The sequence below is a fragment of the Hordeum vulgare genome, chromosome 3H (assembly GCF_904849725.1).
Source record: "Hordeum vulgare subsp. vulgare chromosome 3H, MorexV3_pseudomolecules_assembly, whole genome shotgun sequence".
In the NCBI taxonomy this organism is placed as follows: Eukaryota; Viridiplantae; Streptophyta; class Magnoliopsida; order Poales; family Poaceae; genus Hordeum; species Hordeum vulgare.
In genome coordinates this window covers 9,177,698-9,200,933 of record NC_058520.1, presented here as the reverse complement: position 1 = coordinate 9,200,933, position 23,236 = coordinate 9,177,698, and the positions used below count along the sequence as shown (strand labels likewise).

Below are 23,236 nucleotides of genomic sequence, written 5' to 3'. Positions count from 1 at the left end.
AGCATGTCCGTTTTGTTGAACTATGATTTGATTTGCTATGTGTTCGAACTTTTAAATCCAAACAATTTGTATCGAATGATCGATGTGCATGGATTACATGGATTTAAAGATTGGCATTTGAGGTATATGGATGCCTCCATGATGCCGTTGACGCATGACTACAGTAACGGCCAGCTGGCGGGCCCCTACAGTAATGGGACCCTGCAACCGGCTGGCCCTACAAGCGAAGAGACCACACAACCGACGAGCCCCACGAGGCGGAACTTAAGCAGAACCAATCTAGAGCTCCGGCAGGACGATCCTGCCGGGGAAACTTCTCTCCCGGAGGGGGAAATCCTCACCATCATCATCACCAACACTCCTTTCGTCGGAGGGAGGCATCTCCATCAACATCTTCATCAGCACCATCTCCTCTCCAAACCCTAGTTCATCTCTTGTAACCAATCTCCGTCTCGCGACTCCGATTGGTACTTGTAAGGTTGCTAGTAGTGTTGATTACTCTTTGTAGTTGATGCTAGTTGGATTACTTGGTGGAAGAGTTTATGTTCAAATCCTTGATGCTATTCATTACACCTTTGATCATGATTATGATTATGCTTTGTGAGTAGTTACTTTTGTTCCTAAGGACATGGGATAAGTCATGCTGATAATAGTCATGTGAATTTGGTATTCGTTCGGTATTTTGATATGATGTATGTTGTCTTTTCCTCTAGTGGTGTTATGTGAACGTCGACTACATAACACTTCACCATATTTGGGCCTAGAGGAAGGCATTGGAGAGTAGTAAGTAGATGATGGGTTGCTAGAGTGACACAAGCTTAAACCCTAGTCTATGCGTTGCTTTGTAAGGGGCTGATTTGGATCCACTAGTTTAATGCTATGGTTAGACGTTATCTTAATTCTTCTTTCGTAGTTACGAATGCTTGCGAGAGGGGTTAATCATAAGTGGGATGCTTGTTCAAGTAAGGGCAGTACCCAAGCGCTGGTCCACCCACATATCAAACTATCAAAGTAACGAACGCGAATCATATGAACATGATGAAACTAGCATGACAGAAATTTCCGTGTGTCCTCGAGAGCGTTTTTCCTCTTATAAGACTTTGTTCAGGCTTGTCCCTTGCTACAAAAGGGATTGAGCCACTTTGTTGCACCGTTGCTACTACTTTTTACTTTTCGCTTGCTACGTTTCACCTCACTACACCATCACTTTTACTGCTACTTTCAGTGCTTGCAGTTATTACCTTGCTGAAAACCGTTTATCAGAGCCTTCTTCTCCTCGTTGGGTTCGACACTCTTACTTATCGAAAGGACTACGATTGATTCCCTATACTTGTGGGCCATCAAGACTCTTTTGTGGCGCCGTTGCAGGGGAGGGAAGCGCCTTTGGTAAGTGGAATTTGGTAAGAAAACACTTATATACTATGCTGAAATTTATTGTCACTTGTCACTATGGAAACTGTTTCTTTGAGGAATTTGTTCGGGGTATCTTCACCACGAACGGAAGCACGAGGGGTTGCTCCTTCACCTGAGATACCTACTGAAAATATCTTTTATGAAATTCCTTCGGGTATGCTTGAGAAACTGTTGGCTAATCCTTTTACACGAGATGGATCTTCACATCCATACTTGCATCTAATCTATGTAGATTAAGTTTGTGGTTTACTTAAGCTTGCAGGTTTGCCCGAGGATGAGGTAAAGAAAAAAGTCTTTCCTTTATATTTGAAGGATAAGGCGTTGACATGGTATAGGCTATGTGATGATACTGGATCATGAGACTACAATCGGTTGAAATTGCAATTTCATCAAAAGTTTTATCCTATGCATTTAGTACATCGTGATCAGAATTATATTTATAACTTTTGGACTCATGACAGGGAAAACATAGCTCAAGTTTGGGGAGGCTTAAATCAATACTATATTCATGCCCCAATCATGAGCTCTCGAGAGAAATTATCACTCAAAACTTTTATGCTCGGCTTTCTCATGAAGATCGTACCATGCTTGACACTTCTTGTACCGGTTCTTTTATGAAGAAGGATATTGACCACAAGTGGAATTTATTAGAAAGAATCAAACGTAACTCGGAAGATTGGGAGTTTGAAGAAAGGTAAGGAGTCAGGTATCAATTTCCAGTTTGATTGCGTTAAATCTTTTGTTGAAACAAACACTTCTAGAGATTTTAGTGTTAAGTATGGACTTGACTCTGGGATAGTAGCTTCTCTATGTGAATCTTTTGCTGCTCATGTTGATCTTCCCAAAGAGAAGTGGTTTAAGTATCATCCGCGTGTAGAAGTCAACATAGTTAAACTCAATCTAGTTGAAGAAAAAGATATTGCCTTTAGTGTGTTGGAATTATGCCCTAGAGGCAATAATAAATATGGTAATTATTATAATTCCTGTATCAAGATAATAGTTTATTATCCATGCTATAATTGTATTGAATGAAGACTCATTTACATGTGTGGATACATAGACAAAACACCGTCCCTAGCATGCCTCTAGTTGGCTAGCCAGTTGGTCAATGATAGTCAGTGTCTTCTGATTATGAACAAGGTGTTGTTGCTTGATAACTGGATCACGTCATTGGGAGAATCATGTGATGGACTAGACCCAAACTAATAGACGTAGCATGTTGATCATGTCATTTTGTTGCTACTGTTTTCTGCGTGTCAAGTATTTATTCCTATGACCATGAGATCATATAACTCACTGACACCGGAGGAATGCTTTGTGTGTATCAAACGTCGCAACGTAACTGGGTGACTATAAAGATGCTCTACAGGTATCTCCGAAGGTGTTAGTTGAGTTAGTATGGATCAAGACTGGGATTTGTCACTCCGTGTGACGGAGAGGTATCTCGGGGCCCACTCGGTAATACAACATCACACACACAAGCCTTGCAAGCAATGTAACTTAGTGTAAGTTGCGGGATCTTGTATTACGGAACGAGTAAAGAGACTTGTCGGTAAACGAGATTGAAATAGGTATGCGGATACTGACGATCGAATCTCGGGCAAGTAACATACCGAAGGACAAAGGGAATGACATACGGGATTATACGAATCCTTGGCACTGAGGTTCAAACGATAAGATCTTCGTAGAATATGTAGGATCCAATATGGGCATCCAGGTCCCTCTATTGGATATTGACCGAGGAGTCTCTCGGGTCATGTCTACATAGTTCTCGAACCCGCAGGGTCTGCACACTTAAGGTTCGACGTTGTTTTATGCGTATTTGAGTTATATGGTTGGTTACCGAATGTTGTTCGGAGTCCCGGATGAGATCACGGACGTCACGAGGGTTTCCGGAATGGTCCGGAAACGAATATTGATATATAGGATGACCTCATTTGATTACCGGAAGGTTTTCAGAGTTACCGGGAATGTACCGGGAATGACGAATGGGTTCCGGGAGTTCACCGTGGGGGCAACCCACCCCAGGGAAGCCCATAGGCCTTGGGGGAGACACACCAGCCCTTAGTGGGCTGGTGGGACAGCCCACAAGTGCTCTATGCGTCAAGAGAAGAAAAATCAAGAGGAAAAAAAAGGAGGAAGTGGGAAGGGAGGGGGACTCCCTCCCACCAAACCTAGTCCAACTCGGTTTGGGGGGGGGGGAGAGTCCTCCCCCTTGGCTCGGCCGACCCCCTTGAGGGTCCTTGGACCCCAAGGCAAGGCCTCCTCCCTCCCACCTATATATACGGAGGTTTTAGGGCTGATTTGAGACGACTTTTCCACGGCAGCCCGACCACATACCTCCACGGTTTTTCCTCCAGATCGTGTTTCTGCGGAGCTCGGGCGGAGCCCTGCTGAGACAAGGTCATCACCAACCTCCGGAGCGCCGTCACGCTGCCGGAGAACTCATCTATCTCTCCGTCTCTCTTGCTGGATCAAGAAGGCCGAGATCATCGTCGAACTATACGTGTGCTGAACGCGGAGGTGCCTTCCGTTCGGTACTAGATCGTGGGACTGATCGCGGGATTGTTCGCGGGGCGGATCGAGGGACGTGAGGACGTTCCACTACATCAATCGCGTTCTCTAACGCTTCTGCTGTACGGTCTACAAGGGTACGTAGATCACTCATCCCCTCTCGTAGATGGACATCACCATGATAGGTCTTCGTGCGCGTAGGAAATTTTTTGTTTCCCATGCGACGTTCCCCAACAGTGGCATCATGAGCTAGGTTCATGCGTAGATGTCTTCTCGAGTAGAACACAAAAGTTTTTGTGGACGGTGATGTGCGTTTTGCTGCCCTCCTTAGTCTTTTCTTGATTCCGCGGTATTGTTGGATTGAAGCGGCTTGGACCGACATTACTCGTACGCTTACGAGAGACTGGTTTCATCGTTACGAGTAACCCCCTTTGCTCAAAGATGACTGGCAAGTGTCGGTTTCTCCAACTTTAGTTGAATCGGATTTGACCGAGGAGGTCCTTGGATGAGGTTAAATAGCAACTCATATATCTCCGTTGTGGTGTTTGCGTAAGTAAGATGCGATCCTACTAGATACCCTTGGTCACCACGTAAAACATGCAACAACAAAATTAGAGGACGTCTAACTTGTTTTTGCAGGGTATGATTGTGATGTGATATGGCCAACAATGTGATGTGATATATTGGATGTATGAGATGATCATGTTGTAATAGAAATATCGACTTGCACGTCGATGGTACGGCAACCGGCAGGAGCCATAGGGTTGTCTTTATACTAACGTTTGTGCTTGCAGATGCGTTTACTATTTTGCTAGGATGTAGTTTTAGTAGTAATAGCATAAGTAGCACGACAACCCCGACGGCAACACGTTGATGGATGATCATGGTGTGGCGCCGGTGACAAGAAGATCGTGCCGGTGCTTTGGTGATGGAGATCAAGAAGCACGTGATGATGGCCATATCATGACACTTATGAATTGCATGTGATGTTAATCCTTTTATGCACCTTATTTTGCTTAGAACGACGGTAGCATTATGAGGTGATCTCTCACTAGAATTTCAAGACGAAATTGTGTTCTCCCCGACTGTGCACCGTTGCTACAGTTCGTCGTTTCGAGACACCACGTGATGATCGGGTGTAATAGACTCAACGTTCACATACAACGGGTGCAAAACAGTTGCGCACGCGGAACACTCGGGTTAAGCTTGACGAGCCTAGCATGTGCAGACATGGCCTCGGAACACATGAGACCGAAAGGTCGATCATGAATCATATAGTTGATATGATTAGCATAGGGATGCTTACCACTGAAACTATACTCGACTGACATGATGATCGGACTTGGGATAGTGTAAGTGGATCATGAACCACTCAAATGACTAGAGAGATGTACTTTTTGAGTGGGAGTTTAGCATATAATTTGATTAAGTTGAACTCTAATTATCTTGAACATAGTCTAAGTCCACTTTGAATATATTTGTGTTGTAGATCATGGCTCACGCGACAGTCATCCTGAATTTTAATACGTTCCTAGGGAAAGCTAAGTTGAAAGATGATGGAAGCAACTTTGTAGACTGGGCTCGTAATCTTAAGCTAATCTTACAAGCTGGGAAGAAGGATTATGTCCTTAATGCTGCGCTAGGAGATGAACCACCCGCTACGGCTGATCAGGATGTTAAGAACGCTTGGCTAGCACGTAAGGAGGACTACTCAATAGTTCAATGTGCAGTCTTGTATGGCTTAGAACCGGGACTTCAACGTCGCTTTGAGCGTCATGGAGCATTTGAGATGTTCCAGGAGTTGGAGTTTATCTTTCAGAAGAACGCCCGGATCCAGAGGTATGAGACCTCCGATAAATTCTATGCTTGCAAGATGGAGGAAAACTCGTCTGTCAGTGAACATGTGCTCAAAATGTCTGGGTACTCAAACCGTCTAGCAGAGCTGGGGATTGAACTCCCGCAAGAAGCTATCACTGACAGAATCCTTCAATCACTGCCGCCAAGCTATAAAGGCTTTGTGTTGAACTACAACATGCAAGGGATGAACAAGTCTCCCGGCGAGTTGTTTGCGATGCTGAAAGTCGCAGAGTCTGAACTCCGTAAAGAGCATCAAGTGTTGATGGTGAGCAAGACCACTAGTTTCAAGAGAAACGACAAAGGCAAGAAGGGCAATTCGAAGAAGAGCGGCAAGCCTGTTGCCAATCCGCCGAAGAAACCCAAGGCTGGACCTAAGCCTGAAACAGAGTGCTTCTATTGCAAGGGTATGGGTCACTGGAAGCGCAATTGCCCCAAGTATCTGGCAGATAAGAAGGCGGGCAAAGAAAAATCAGGTATATTTGATATACATGTTATTGATGTGTACTTAACCGGCTCTCGTAGTAGTGCCTGGGTATTCGATACCGGTTCCGTTGCTCACATTTGCAACTCGAAGCAGGAACTGCGGAATAGACGAAGGCTGGCAAAAGACGAAGTGACGATGCGCGTAGGAAATGGTTCCAAGGTTGATGCAATCGCCGTCGGCACAGTGTCACTTCAGCTACCATCAGGATTAGTGATGAACTTAAATCATTGTTATTTAGTGCCTGCGTTGAGCATGAACATTATCTCTGGATCTTGTTTATTGCGAGACGGTTACTCTTTTAAGTCTGAGAATAATGGTTGTTCTATTTCTATGAGTAATATCTTTTATGGTCATGCACCGAATGTGAGAGGATTGTTCATATTGAATCTTGATAGCGATACGCATATACATAACATTGAGACCAAAAGAGTTAGAGTAAACAATGATATCGCCATATTTTTGTGGCACTGCCGCTTGGGTCATATTGGTGTAAAGCGCATGAAGAAACTCCATACTGATGGACTTTTGGAGTCACTTGACTTTGATTCACTTGACACGTGCGAACCATGCCTCATGGGCAAGATGACTAAGACTCCGTTCTCCGGAACAATGGAGCATGCAAGTGACTTATTGGAAATCATACATACCGATGTGTGTGGTCCAATGAGCGTAGAGGCACGCGGCGGATATCGTTATTTTCTCACCTTCACTGACGATTTAAGTAGATATGGTTATGTCTACTTGATGAAGCACAAGTCTGAAACATTTGAAAAGTTCAAGCAATTTCAGAGTGAAGTGGAAAATCATCGTAACAAGAAGATCAAATTCCTACGGTCTGATCGTGGGGGTGAATATCTGAGTTTCGAGTTTGGTGCTCACTTAAGACAATGTGGAATTGTTTCGCAGTTAACACCGCCTGGAACACCACAGCGTAATGGTGTGTCCGAACATCGTAATCGTACTTTGTTAGAGATGGTGCGATCTATGATGTCTCTTACTGATTTGCCGTTATCATTTTGGGGTTATGCATTAGAAACAGCTGCATTCACTTTAAATAGGGCACCATCAAAATCCGTTGAGACGACACCATACGAACTGTGGTATGGCAAAAGGCCAAAGTTGTCGTTTCTTAAAGTTTGGGGATGTGATGCTTATGTCAAAAAGCTTCAGCCTGAAAAGCTGGAACACAAAGCGAAAAGGTGCGTCTTCATGGTTACCCAAAAGAGACAGTTGGGTACACCTTCTATCTCAAATCCGAGGGCAAAGTGTTTGTTGCTAAAAACGGAGCTTTTCTCGAGAAGGAGTTTCTCTCGAGAGAATTTAGTGGGAGGAAGATAGAACTTGACGAGGTTGTCGAACCTCTCATCCCTCTGGATGGTGGCGCAGGGCAAGGGGAAACCTCTGTCATTGCGACGCCGGTTGAGGAGGAAGTTAATGATGATGATCATGAAACTCCAGTTCAAGTTTCTGTTGAACCACGCAGGTCGACGAGATCACGCGCTGCTCCAGAGTGGTACGGTAATCCCGTCTTATCAATCATGTTGTTAGACAACAATGAACCTGCAAATTATGAAGAAGCAATGGTGGGCCCAGAGTCCAACAAATGGCTAGAAGCCATGAAATCCGAGATAGAATCCATGTATGAGAACAAAGTGTGGACTTTGGAGATACTACCTGAGGGCCGCAAGGCTATTCAGAACAAATGGATCTTTAAGAAGAAGACGGACGCTGACGGTAATGTGACCGTTTATAAAGCACGACTTGTGGCAAAGGGTTTTTCACAAGTTCCAGGAGTTGACTACGATGAGACTTTCTCACCCGTAGCGATGCTTAAGTCCATCAGAATCATGTTAGCAATAGCTGCATTTTTCGATTATGAAATCTGGCAGATGGATGTCAAAACGGCGTTCCTTAACGGTTTCCTTAAGGAAGAGTTGTATATGATGCAACCCGAAGGTTTTGTCGATCCTAAAAATGTTGACAAGGTGTGTAAGCTCCAGCGATCCATTTATGGACTGGTGCAAGCATCTCGGAGTTGGAACAAACGCTTTGATGAGGTGATCAAAGCATTTGGGGTTTATACAAGTGGTTGGAGAATCTTGTATTTACAAGAAAGTGAGTGGGAGCTCTGTGGCGTTTCTAATATTATATGTGGATGACATATTACTGATTGGAAACAACGTAGAGCTTTTGGAGAGCATAAAAGGTTACTTGAATAAAAGTTTCTCTATGAAGGACCTAGGAGAAGCTGCTTACATTCTAGGCATTAAGATCTATAGGGATAGATCGAAACGCCTGATAGGACTTTCACAAAGCACATACCTTGATAAAGTTTTGAAAAGGTTCAAAATGGAACAGTCCAAGAAAGGGTTCTTGCCAGTTTTACAAGGTACAAGATTGAGTAAGACTCAGTGCCCAGCAACTGATGAAGATAGAGAGCATATGCGCTCCGTCCCCTATGCTTCAGCCATAGGTTCTATCATGTATGCGATGCTGTGCACTAGACCGGATGTTAGCCTGGCCATAAGTATGGCAGGTAGGTTCCAGAGTAATCCAGGAGTGGATCACTGGACAGCGGTCAAGAATATCCTGAAGTACCTGAAAAGGACTAAGGAGATGTTTCTCGTGTATGGAGGTGACGAAGAGCTCGCCGTAAAAGGTTACGTCGATGCAAGCTTTGACACAGATACGGACGACTCTAAGTCGCAAACCGGATACGTATTTATTCTTAATGGGGGTGCAGTAAGCTGGTGCAGTTCCAAGCAAAGTGTCGTAGCAGATTCTACATGTGAAGCGGAGTACATGGCTGCCTCGGAGGCGGCTAAGGAGGGTGTCTGGATGAAGCAGTTCATGACGGATCTAGGAGTGGTGCCAAGTGCACTGGATCCAATAACCTTGTTCTGTGACAACACGGGTGCCATTGCCTTAGCAAAGGAACCACGGTTTCACAAGAAGACCAGACACATCAAACGACGCTTCAACCTCATCCGCGACTACGTCGAGGAAGAGGACGTAAATATATGCAAAGTGCACACGGATCTGAATGTAGCAGACCCGCTGACTAAACCTCTTCCACGGCCAAAACATGATCGACACCAGAACTGTATGGGTGTTAGATTTATTACAATGTAATTCACATGGTGATGTGAGGGCTGGATTATTGACTCTAGTGTAAGTGGGAGACTGTTGGAATTATGCCCTAGAGGCAATAATAAATATGGTTATTATTATAATTCCTGTATCAAGATAATAGTTTATTATCCATGCTATAATTGTATTGAATGAAGACTCATTTACATGTGTGGATACATAGACAAAACACCGTCCCTAGCATGCCTCTAGTTGGCTAGCCAGTTGGTCAATGATAGTCAGTGTCTTCTGATTATGAACAAGGTGTTGTTGCTTGATAACTGGATCACGTCATTGGGAGAATCACGTGATGGACTAGACCCAAACTAATAGACGTAGCATGTTGATCGTGTCATTTTGTTGCTACTGTTTTCTGCGTGTCAAGTATTTATTCCTATGACCATGAGATCATATAACTCACTGACACCGGAGGAATGCTTTGTGTGTATCAAACGTCGCAACGTAACTGGGTGACTATAAAGATGCTCTACAGGTATCTCCCAAGGTGTTAGTTGAGTTAATATGGATCAAGACTGGGATTTGTCACTCCGTGTGACGGAGAGGTATCTCGGGGCCCACTCGGTAATACAACATCACACACACAAGCCTTGCAAGCAATGTAACTTAGTGTAAGTTGCGGGATCTTGTATTACGGAACGAGTAAAGAGACTTGTCGGTAAACGAGATTGAAATAGGTATGCGGATACTGACGATCGAATCTCGGGCAAGTAACATACCGAAGGACAAAGGGAATGACATACGGGATTATACGAATCCTTGGCACTGAGGTTCAAACGATAAGATCTTCGTAGAATATGTAGGATCCAATATGGGCATCCAGGTCCCGCTATTGGATATTGACCGAGGAGTCTCTCGGGTCATGTCTACATAGTTCTCGAACCCGCAGGGTCTGCACACTTAAGGTTCGACGTTGTTTTATGCGTATTTGAGTTATATGGTTGGTTACCGAATGTTGTTTGGAGTCCCGGATGAGATCACAGACGTCACGAGGGTTTCCGGAATGGTCCGGAAATGAAGATTGATATATAGGATGACCTCATTTGATTACCGGAAGGTTTTCGGAGTTACCGGGAATGTACCGGGAATGACGAATGGGTTCCGGGAGTTCACCGGGGGGGGGGGGGCAACCCACCCCCGGGGAAGCCCATAGGCCTTGGGGGAGACACACCAGCCCTTAGTGGGCTGGTGGGACAGCCCACAAGTGCTCTATGCGTCAAGAGAAGAAAAATCAAGAGGAAAAAAAAGGAGGAAGTGGGAAGGGAGGGGGACTCCCTCCCACCAAACCTAGTCCAACTCGGTTTGGGGGGGGGAAGAGTCCTCCCCCTTGGCTCGGCCGACCCCCTTGAGGGTCCTTGGACCCCAAGGCAAGGCCTCCTCCCTCCCACCTATATATACGGAGGTTTTAGGGCTGATTTGAGACGACTTTTCCACGGCAGCCCGACCACATACCTCCACGGTTTTTCCTCTAGATCGCGTTTCTGCGGAGCTCGGGCGGAGCCCTGCTGAGACAAGGTCATCACCAACCTCCGGAGCGCCGTCACGCTGCCGGAGAACTCATCTATCTCTCCGTCTCTCTTGCTGGATCAAGAAGGCCGAGATCATCGTCGAGCTGTACGTGTGTTGAACGCGGAGGTGCCGTCCGTTCGGTACTAGATCGTGGGACTGATCGCGGGATTGTTCGCGGGGCGGATCGAGGGACGTGAGGACGTTCCACTACATCAACCGCGTTCTCTAACGCTTCTGCTGTACGGTCTACAAGGGTACGTAGATCACTCATCCCCTCTCGTAGATGGACATCACCATGATAGGTCTTCGTGCGCGTAGGAAATTTTTTGTTTCCCATGCGACGTTCCCCAACATAGTGATCCTATTGTTCCTTGTGCCTACGCTGAAAAACCACCTTACCATGCTAGGAAAAAGAATTATTCTAAAGCTCCAACTGTGATACGTAGGGGTTACATTAGACCACTTGCACCCCTTGAGGAAATTAGAGTTGAACCTAGTGTTGCTATTATCAAAGATCTCTTAGCCGAAGACATAGACGGGCATGTTATCAAATTCTGTGAGGACTACGCTAGAATTGCTAAACCTCACGCGAAAGATAAATACGGACCTGTAGTTGCCCTGCCCGTTGTTTCTGTTAAGATAGGAGATCACTGTTATCATGGTTTATGTGATATGAGTGCTAGTGTTAGTGCAATACCCCGGTCCCTATATGATGAAATCCAAGATAAGATTGCACCTGCTGAGTTAGAACCCATTGATGTCACTAATACGCTAGCTAATAGAGACACTATCTGCCATGTGGGAATTGTGAGAGACGTAGAAGTCCTGTGTGGTAAGACGAACTATCCTACTGATTTCCTCGTCCTTGCTACTGCACAAGATAGCTTTTGTCCCATCATATTTGGTAGACCCTTTCTTAACACTGTCAATGCTCATATTGATTGCGTTAAACAGACTGTCACTGTTAGTTTCGAGAGTGTGTCTCATGAATTTAACTTTTCCAAGTTTGGAAGACAACCAATGAAAAAGAGTCGTCTGGTAGGGATGAAATAATTGCTCTTGCCTTTATTGCCGTACCTCCTACGGATCCTTTAGAGCAATATCTGCTAGAGCATGAAAATGATATGCATATGGATGAAACAGATAAAATTGTTTTAGAACAATATCCTGTTCTCAAGAATAATCTGTCTGTTGAACTGCTTGGGGATCCTCCCTACCAAAGGGTGATCCTGTGTTCGAGTTAAAACAGTTACCAGATACTCTTAAGTATGCCTATATTGATAAGAAGAAGATATATAATGTTATTATTAGTGCTCACGTCTCGAATCACGAAGAGAAAAAGTTATTAAAAAACTTTGAGGAAGCACCGTTATTATTAGTGCTCACCTCTCGAATCATGAAGAGAAGAAGTTATTAAAAATGTTGAGGAAGCAACGTGTTGGATATACTCTTGATGATCTTAAGGGTATTAGTTTCATTCTATGTCAACAAAGGAGAAAAGCGTGTGTGTGTGTATGTAGCGTCCAAGAAAAAGGAAGAGCTGACTTTTTCCTTTTCCCTTTTTGATGCGAAAAGGAAGAAGCTGACCCCCTCACGGTCGACGTTGTGAGCGGCACGGCTCAAGAGCGAGCGAACACCCTCAAAAAAAAAAAAAAGAAACAAAGAAAAAAAAAGGAAAGAGAGAGCGATCGAGCACGGCACGCCGGACGGCTGGAGAGAGCGGTGCGCACGCGACGCGAGCCCCCTCCAATCCAACCGCAACCCCCGACCCCGAACCCCAACCGTTCCGTGCCTCCCTCATTACCCCCCCCCCCCCCTCCACCATACCCCGTCTCCCTCTCTCCCCTCGCCTTGCTCACCCCCTCCCCTCCCCTCCTCCACTCCGCCCCCACCCCACCCCACCCTAGGGCGACACCTCCCCTAGGGCACGCGCGCCGCCGCATCGCCGCCGCCGCCGCGCGATCCCGCGGCCGGCGGTCCGCTCCCGCTCCCGCCCCGCCCCGCCCAGCCCCAGGTCAGCCCCGCCCCGCCCCGCCCCGTCCAAACTTCTCTCACGCCGCCCTCGATCCCGCCTCCCTGATCCCGCGGCGCCGGTTCCGGGCCCGGCTGTCGCACGCCGGGAATCCCCTACCCCCGCAGCCCGCGCCCCGATTCGCGCGTCGCGCACTGCTGGATTGGGGCCGCCGTCGTCGCCGGCCGATCGATCGATCGGCGGGCGGGCGGGCCGGGCCCCCGTGGCCCCGATTGATTCGGGGAAGCGGAATGGCGGTTGCCTCCCCCGCCCCGCCGGCCACCGGTTCCCGCACATCCCGCTGCCTGCATAATTCCCCTTCTCCTTCCCCTTCTTCGTATTCTCCCCTGGTTATTATTCCTATGTGATGTTCCGCCGCGTTGACGCGGTAAGTAATCGAGACCAGCAAGAGCTGTTCAATGGCGGCAGGCAGACGACGCAGGCCGTGCGGTTCCCGCTCCGCTGTCCAGGGTTTTCAAAAATAAATATACATACATACTAGGATCGGATCGAGGAAAAATAGACATCACACCAGATCAGTACATATACATACATATATACTAGTAGAGTACCGACAGCACGACTGGGCTCGTCGAGGTGTATGAACGCCGTGCTCACAGCCCCTCAAGTCAAATCCCTCGTCGAAGTTTATTATGTGGGGGTCATCCTTCCTCTGTACCCAACTTGGCGGCGTAGATTTCGGGTGTGCTAGCGGTCTTTACTCCCTTGATTGATGAGGAGCTTGCGCCAAGTGCGCGATTCGCTTTAGAGCAGTTTGTACTGTAGCGCGTCGGCGGATCAGAAGATTGCATGAGATGCGCGTGCCGACAAATGCGCCATTAGGATGCGCTGACGAACGTGTCGTCTTCCTGTTTTCCTCATTCAGTGGCATATTATTTATTACTCAGCATGTTAGTCAATGCTTAATTTTGAGCTCTCCCCGTTGCTGTTTCAGTTGAATCCAGTTGCTTCTTAAGTGGCTTTCCTTTGTGCCAAACTTGAAGGTATATATATTCCAAATGTGCTAGTGGTATTTATTTCCTTGATGCGGAGCTTGCGCCAAGTGTACACTTTGCTTTAGAGCAGTTTGTAATGTAATGCGTCGGCGAATCAGAAGATTGCGTAAGATGCGCGTAGCGACAAATGCGCCATTAGGATGCGCTGATGAATGTGTCGTTTTCCTGTTTTCCTTATTCAATACCATATTAATGTACCATACTATTTGTTACTCAACATGCTAGTCAATACTTAATTTCAAATTCTCCCCGTTGCTGTTTCAGTTTAATACAGTTGCTGCTTAAGTGGCTTTCCTTTGTACCAAACTTGAAGGTATATATATTTCGTATATGCTAACGGTATTTACTACCTTCATGAGGAGCTTGCGCCTTGCGCCAAGTGTACACTTCGCTTTAGAGCAGTTTGTAATGTAATGCGTCAGCGAATCAGAAGATTGCGTCAGATGCGCATGGTGACAAATACGCCACTAGGATGCGCCGACGAATGTGTCGTTTTCCTTGTTCAATACCATATTAATGTACCATACTATCTATTACTCAACATGTTAGTCAATACTTGATTACAAATTCTCCCTGTTGCTGTTTCAGTCGAATCTAGTTGCTGCTTAATTGGGTTTTCTTTGTACCAAACTTGAAGGTATATGTATTTCGTATATGCTACTGCCATTACTTCCTCGAGGAGCTTGCACCAAGCGCACACTTTGCTTTACAGCAGTTTGTAATGTAGTGCATTGGCGAATCAAAAAAGATTGCGTACAAACTGCGTGTAGCGACAAATATGCCTTTCGGATGCGCCGACAAATGTGTCGTTTTCCTGTTTTCCTTATTCAATGCCATTATAACGTACCAGATTATTTATTACTCAACATGTTAGTGAACACGAATTTCAAATTCTTTCCGTACTATTTCAGTTGAATCCTTCTATAGCTAGATCCAGAAATTTGCACCTTGCATGAATTTTCTTACCCTAACTGAGGATCCTTACCCCTGTGATGAGTGAAATCTTGTTCTTCTTTCAGAATGATTTAGTTGTGCCTTTATTTGCGTCTCCTTTGACATTCTTGTCTTAAGAGCTGAGAGAAAAGTGCTAATCTGCATTTGTTTTGTCGGTTTAATGTTAATTGAGCTAAATACGCTGTCTGAATTGCTAATGTTGTTTTGGATCAACTTTTTTTTGTCCTCCTGTTGTTAACTTGAAACTTATTCTGTGTTTCAGTTAAGCGCAAGGCGTTCCTCGGAATCTGCCTGTATAGCTTCCTTCAAGAATGGAGAACCTACCAAATGTCTCTGCATGTATTGCTGAGAAGAACCAGGAAAATGGGACATCTGATGATGCTGGTGAGCCTGAAGAAGTAGCAGACGTACTTGTTTACAGAGAAGATATCGTCAGCTTGAAATCAAACAAAGATGCCCGTGGTTTGGTGTTGGAAGTAGCTGGCGAATATGATTCTGAGGTTAGCATCACTGATGATGAATCTGATGGTGAGGAGAATGAGCGTAAAAGTGCTCATAAAACTGAAAATGTTGGTCCTGACGGTGATAATGCCAATAATGCAAGCCATGGAGATGACATTGACAGTCAGAGCTCTCTGCCTGATAACAAGGTTAGGGTGTTATGGATTGACGGAACAGAGATGACGGAAGATATTGACAGTGTGGTGGTTGTTGACAGAACTTTCCTCCATGGGGATATGGTTGCTTCTTCCTCAGATCCAACTGGTCAGATGGGGCTTGTTGCGGATGTCAGTCTTGTGGTTGATTTGCAAGGTGCTCATGGAGAGATGATCAAGGGTGTATCTGCAAAGGATTTGAGACGCATCAGGGAATTCAATGTGGGTGATTATGTTGTCTCTGGGCTATGGCTTGGTCGGGTTGATGAAGTATTTGATAATGTTAGTGTGTTGTTTGATGATGGTTCTGTCTGCAAGGTTTCAAGGGCAGATCCTATGCGCCTAAGGCTTGCCTCAGGGCCAATGCACCCAGATACAGCCTGTCCCTTTTATCCAGGACAGCGTGTGAAGGCAGTGTCTTCGTCTGTGTACAAAACATCCAGATGGCTTCATGGGATGTGGAAAGCTAGTCGTCTTGAAGCTACTGTAACAAAGGTGGAAACTGCTGCTGTCATAGTCTATTGGATTGCGTCTGCACACTGTGGTACAAATCAAGATTCTGTTCCCCCTGAGGAGCAGAACCCAAAGGATCTGACTCTTCTGTCTTGCTTTTCATATGCAAGCTGGCAATTGGCTGATTGGTGTCATCCTCAACTACACACATCATCATGTGCCAATGACGCTTTAATGGAATGTTCAAAAATGAAAGAGCTCAATTCTGAGCAGGCTGATGTTCCTGAATCTGCTGTTGATGTTCAGGCTGAACAGGCTCAAAATACTAGAACAGATGTAAATCCCCTGGAGAAACATGGTGATTCTCTTGCAGATCGATCAAATATGTCAGATGGAGATAATACATGTGTAGCCAAAGATTCAGAATCTGGCACTAGTGTATCAACCGTTCCAAAGGAGGGAGTGCATGACCATGCAAGTTACAGAAAGAAGCTCAGAAAAGTTTTTGTCAAAAAGGATAAAAGAGCAAAAAGAAGAGACGAGAGCTTTGAGAGAGCCCTGCTCATTGCAAATACATATACAAAGGTTGATGTACTATGGCAAGATGGGAGAAAAGAATGTGGAGTAAGTTCCACGTCACTGATCCCGATCCAGACTCCAAATGATCATGAATTCTTCCCAGAGCAGTATGCTGTGGAAAAGGTCTCTGATGATGTTGACCAGCCTTCTGAAACAAGGCGTGTGGGTCTTGTTAGAAGTGTTAATGCAAAGGACCGAACTGTGTCTGTATCATGGTTTAGGTCTTCGTTGCACTCACAGGAACCTAGGGTAATTGAGTGCACTGAAGTTGTTAGTGCATATGAACTTGATGGCCACCCGGATTATGATTATTGCTATGGAGATGTCGTTGTTCGCTTGCCATCTGTTTCACATCCTATGGAATCATCCAATGGTGGAAACACCATGGAGCTGGACAAGAATGTTGATTCTGCAGAAGCATCGGCTGCTTCAAATGCAGTGCCCGCTGATGTTGCTGCAGAGGAACAGCTTTCACAGAAGGAATCTAGTTCAGAAGTTACCCACCTCTCATGGGTTGGAAATATAGTGGGCTTCCAAGATGGTGAGATTGAAGTCACTTGGGGTGATGGGTCGGTGTCAAAGGTATTACGCCTGTGCTCTTGGCTGCAAGTGCCATCATTTATGTGAAAAGAACTACCATTAGGAATTTATTGTTATCACATATCAGCTGCTGGCGATCATTAAACTTCTGCCTTGTCCCTCCATTGAGGATTGTCCAGCCTAACCTTCAGACTTTTGTAATTATGTTCCTCTTACTGTTTTACCTGTATTTTTTGCTAATGGTCTCGTATTGTTATTTTAGGTTGGGCCTCATGAGATATATGTTGTTGGCCGAGAAGATGATGGTGGCTCGCTAGATGATGGAGCTCCTTCTGATGCTGGTAGCTGGGAGACAGTTGATGACAATGAAATGGACCTGCCTGATGATCCTGCAAATGTATTATCTGCTGCTAGGATGTCATTTATTTGGGTCCAGTCATTCCTCTCTGAAGCACCTTTTAGCTTATTTTTGTTCCCTTAATTGATTGTTGCTTTCTTTTTCAGGATGATCCGCAAAATATGGTCGAGAATAACATTCAAAAGGAAAATGCGTCATTCAATTCCCAGGATGAAAGTTCTGTTGGAAGTGGTCCTCTCTCTGTTGCTCTTGGCTTTGTAACCCGACTGGCAAGTGAGATCTTCGCCCGAGGTAAAAAGCATTTAGATGGGTCAAACTCAGATGCTATGGATGAAGTTGAATCTCAGCAGTCTAACGAGGTTTCAGAATCTGGTGATGACATTGATAAAAACGAGGATGAGAACCGCATGGAAGCATCGGAGTGCACCACTGTGACAACGAATGACTCTTCTGCTGAGAAGTCCGTAGATGTTGTTATGGCTGACGAGGCTGCAGATTCTGATTGCTTGAAACACTTTGATGTTCTGCAGTGCCCTCCGGACCATCACTACCTAGAAAACATAGCTCATGTAAGTTCTTTTGTGTTGCATCCACACATGTATTGCACTTTTGTGTCGCATCTTGAACAAACATTTGTTTTTAAGTGTGTTCTTTTTTTGATAAGTTTGTTTCTGCTGTAATATTTTGTTATTATTTCCTTTCTTGTTTACAAATAGCCAAACAATGTTCCAGGGTACCGGTGGAAGGAAGTGGGTAAAAAAAGTTCAGCAAGAATGGGGCATACTTGAGAAGAACCTACCAGGTCTGTTTCACCTTCATCTGGTATCACGGTTCAACCATAGAAAGGGTGAAAAGAAGCATGTTATGGTTTTCTGATAATTCTTTTTACTGCAATTGTAGATTATATTTATGTGAGGGTATTTGAAGATCGTATGGATCTCATGAGAGCTGTGATTATTGGAGCAAGTGGCACACCATACCAAGATGGCCTATTCTTCTTTGACTTCTACCTTCCACCTGAGTTTCCACAAGCTCCTCCGGTAATTACCACAATTAAATTATCCCATTATGCTTCTTCATTTTTGTTACCGCACCTTCTTTGAGTTTACGTTTTAAGCGACCCCATAGAGCTTGATGTTCTGCTGATACTGCCTTCAACTTTCGCATTGTTAACATCTATTGCCAATCTGCAGTCGGCATACTATCATTCTGGCGGCTTGCGTGTAAATCCAAACCTTTATGTGGATGGGAAGGTTTGTTTAAGCCTCTTAAATACTTGGACTGGCAGAGGGAATGAAGTATGGGATCCATCCTCATCTAGTATTCTCCAAGTACTAGTCTCACTTCAGGGACTAGTTCTCAATGAAAAGCCCTATTTCAATGAAGCTGGATATGAGAAGCAAGTCGGTACTGTTGAAGGGGAGAAGAATGCACTGCCATACAATGAAAACACATATCTGCTAAGCGTGAAATCCATGTTGTATATCTTGAGGCGGCCTCCTATGGTAATACACTCCCCCTCCTCTTGATAACCAGTGCATTTGTGTCATACTGTCATTATTAAGTACTCCCTCCATTCGTTAATATAAGTCTTTCTAGAGATTCCACTAAAGACTACATACGGATGTACATAGGCATACTTTAGGGTGCAGATTCACTCATTTTACTTTGTATGTATTCCATAGTGAAATCTCTAAAAAAACTTATATTTAGGAATGGAGGGTGTAGTTAATAATTCAGCCGGTCTAATCTTCTTAATAACAAGACTAATATTTTCTTAGCACCATGTTTTAACCTTTCTACTTCTTTGTCATGAGCCAATATGCATTCATCTTTTCTTAATAACAAGGCTAGTATTTTTCATGATTATTGCGAGTACCATAATGTGGCTAAGGTTTTAATTACTGAGATTCTGTTTTTACTCCCTCCATTTCTAAATATAAGTCTTTTTATAGATTTCAATATGGACTACATACAGATGTATATAGACATATGTAGAATGTAGATTCACTCATTTTGCTCTGTATATAGTCCATATTGGAATCTCTAAAAATACTTATATTTAGGAACGGAGGGAGTAGTTGATATAAAACCTGAGCCATCACCTGCATCAGCAGAGTGTTGCTTCAAGGCAGCCTTTTGATTTAAAATGGAACTCCATTATGGCCCAGCTCTCGCATGTAGGCATGCAATCACATCTCATGAGGTTTTTCTATCTTAATTGCATACCATCGAGAACCTTTGCCAAAACTTGATATAATCCTTGGTGTTCTGATTGTTACATGTACTGTTGCTGCAGAATTTCGAGGATTTTGTGAAAAGTCACTTCTGCAAGCGTGGGCACTACATTCTCAAAGCTTGTGAGGCCTACTTGCAAGGAGCAGTGGTCGGCACGCTGAACGACGATGCCTGCCCCACAGATAGTAACAAGGAGTACTCCTGCTCCATGGGCTTCAAACTTGCATTGGGCAAAATCTTGCCAAGGTTGATCACAGCCTTGAAGGACATAGGAGCAGACTGCAGCCAGTACGAGCACCTCGGGAAGACCGAAGCCGCTCAAGAAAGCTGAACACCGAGCCTGAGGGTTGTATTCAAAGCTTCTCTTGGGTTCAGAAAACATGATCAAACTAAACCGCCTGCTGTTTCCGTATAAATGTACATTCAACATTTGTTGTTTTATTATCTGAACATTTGGGAAACGTGGTTCCAAATGAAAACCATCATCATCTCTTCCAAACTGGGAATTGAGGTGTGCCCTGCACAGTTTATGTTTTTGTTAAGCTTCTTGGGGTTGTTTTTAAGGGTACCGTTATTTTAAAGGCCAGGCCAGCATTGCAAGATCAAGCTTGGAAAATCCGAGGAAATGGTGATGGCATTTCCCATCACCGGTAAGTACCTTCAAAGATTATATGCCTGGCCATGTGTACCTGGAAAATACAGATATGTTGTCAATGGCAATTTCAGTGACTGTCAGTTTTATGTCAAGATGTCCTTGTCCTATGTCACCGTTCTCAAATGTCAATAGAGGTTCTTGTGGAAGAGGCTTTAAAGAAACACATCTGTTTCAGAATTCACCAAACTGAAATCTTGGCATTGAAAACATATATGTTCCAGAAATGGGAAGCTGGTTCAAGTTGTTGGTGCGTGTCCCATATGGATGTAGTACTGGAACTATGCCTTCCCTTAACCGGACTCCAGTCCACACATCGCCATTTGTGTGACCACATCTAGCTTGAAACCGTTCTCCAATTCATTGAGCATTCTTCTTCTATCCAATTTTGCAATATGAGCCTACATGGCACAAGTAGGTGGCTAGTGGAAGCTCCACATCTTACACACACATAGATATACCTTGTGTAGTGCACATCACATTAGTTGTTCCGCAGTTGTATATGTAGTGCACATCACATTAGTTGTTTTGCAGTTCACACAATGGGATATCTAGCACTGGCATCCATCGTTAGTGTTCCACTAATGAGTTTTGATGTAAATTGAAATATATATTTGACCAATGTATTTTGCCACAATTCACAGTTGGCATAAATGAACACGTTTAAAATTCCACGCAAGACATTTGGATAGAAATGCTAATTTCTAGCATGTCAGCATGAATCCCTTCCATTTTACAAGGCCTCGTTAATTCTTGGTCTTGTTATTCGGGAAACTAAAATAGTTGGTGCTTGCCATGTTTATGAAGATTTATTCCCATTCCCTGTCTTTAAGGACAACAAAATAAATAAATAGAGAAATAACCAATGCAAAACAAAAGGAAGAAGAAATGATATTTTTTTGGAATAAAGATGAAAGGAATTCAGGCTTCCATTCTTATTGTTCCATGTTTCGACAAAAGCAGCACAAAATCAGTTCTTTTTTAAGGGATAACAGAAGTACACATCATTCTGTCAAGGAAAGTGGTACAAATTCTACACAGATGAACTTCTTTTATCGGTGAATGCTTGTTGCTTGTGGCGTCGGTGGCAGCTGTGCTACTCGGTGGAGGCGAGGGCGAGGACTTGCAGGGCAGTAGATGGATCAACTCTTTCACACAACTCATATAGGAAACACCTGGTTTGTTTGTTTCACTCCAACATATCATGGTCCACGGCAGTCCATGACCACATGCTTCCAATTAAAGCTAGAGCCTGCTGACTTACTACTGTTTGTTACTTGAGGAAGGAAGACATTTTGTGATGGGAAATCCAATTCCGCTCTTAGGAGCATATGCTCCTACCCACCAAAAATGTTTTGTGCAAATATAAAAAAAATCAAAAAAATGGGCGCGTTCTTTGTCACACCCAAATGCTACCTGCAATTTTTTAATAAAAAAATCTTGAGCATTCTAAGCTGTGCAAAAAAAATCAAACGCCAAATGTTAAACTTATTTTTGTTTTTTCACCGACGAAGTACAACTATCCCTTTTGGCATGAATATTATCAAGCATGCTTGTTAGACTAAAATGAACATTCACACAAAAAACATATTTTTTTAATTTTTTTAAATATTTTTTGAATTTACAATTAACTAGGAAGCATATGCTCCCAAGAGCCAAAACGTGCCTCACCTTTTGTGATGGACCACACACACACACACTATTCATCATTCAGGGTGCAGAATGAGTTATTCTTCATCCGAGGTAATCTTACGATTACTTCATAATAAATTTAATTTTGTGTATAAATAGTTATATGCATATTCATTTATTATGTAAAATTTAGCATAAAAACAAAAATATAGGTCATAAGACCAGAAAAATTATATTTTATGTATATTTTGCGCTATGTTTTTACGTTCACAATTTTACATAGCGCAGTATGTTTTTTATAGCGATTTTATAGTTTTTTACGTTCTCTTTCTGGGTATGAAGTAAGAAAAAAAATTATACATAGGGTCGCACTATTCGTCACCCTGGGTGAGGAATAGTTATTCTTCACCCGCTCCATTTTACCATCAATGCAACGTATTTTTATGTCCCATAAATTTTTTCTTACTTCGTACCTAAACAGAGAACGTAATAACATATTTTGTTCTTCTCAGGTGAGCGCTTATGCCAAGCCACAATCCACCAAAGAGAAGGGAATAAATGATCTCACTGGAAAAAGTTGCGTAAACCCCCCCCCCCCCCCCCCCCCCCCTTGCATGATTTCAAGATTTTGATGCAATTTATGAGAAAAGAACTTCGTTTTGCATTAACCCGAAATAATCTCCTTATAATTGAGTGTGCAGTAAAGGGGGTTGTTACATCAAATCCCTCTCATGAAGCTCTATTCAACTGCTTGTTAATAGCGGATATGGGTATTGGTGGATCAAAAGCTGTGATACGAAAAATCCTTAGCTGAATGAAATGCGTACTACAATTAAGTTAGTTGAAAAAGAGAGTAAGGAATGTGACCATCAACAAGAACTCTTGAATTGATTGTTTTCCACACTACCTATAGAGAGATTGAACCAACACGGTGCCTATGGTAACTCCTCCACACGTAGTGTTTGCTGAGACCATAATAGGGAATACACAGCAAGACACACCAAAACCCAACAAGAGAGGCAGACCAAACAAGGAGTGTATTTAACATCGCCAGAGTCATCATCGGAGACACCACAAGCAAACAAGATAGCACCTTCATGAAGGAGAAAACCAGACCTAGGATTTCCCCTGAGTTCGAAGAACGGCCAGATGAAGGCTAAGGCAATGCCTTCAAGAAGGGAAAACGACACTCATGAGTGACGCCGCTGCCAGCACCGACAAGC

The 23,236-nt window shown here is 44.0% G+C and overlaps 1 protein-coding gene across 2 annotated transcripts; it reads left to right on the top strand.

Moving 5' to 3' along the window:
- The first annotated feature begins 13,917 nt into the window (after window positions 1-13,917).
- On the top strand, window positions 13,918-20,476 carry LOC123442461 (probable ubiquitin-conjugating enzyme E2 23). Of its 2 annotated transcripts, XM_045118511.1 has the most exons (9): window positions 13,918-13,939; window positions 15,168-17,175; window positions 17,396-17,530; window positions 17,638-17,782; window positions 17,858-18,060; window positions 18,224-18,293; window positions 18,392-18,531; window positions 18,685-18,996; window positions 19,791-20,476. In XM_045118511.1, exons 2-9 carry the CDS (start codon window positions 15,217-15,219, stop codon window positions 20,058-20,060), a joined length of 3,234 nt encoding a protein of 1,077 aa, XP_044974446.1. In that variant the 5' UTR covers window positions 13,918-13,939; window positions 15,168-15,216; the 3' UTR covers window positions 20,061-20,476. The 2 variants fall into 2 exon arrangements, with proteins under 2 accessions (XP_044974446.1, XP_044974445.1); XM_045118510.1 differs by lacking the exon at window positions 13,918-13,939 and having other exon boundaries at window positions 17,638-18,060.
- Window positions 20,477-23,236: the final 2,760 nt, after the last annotated feature.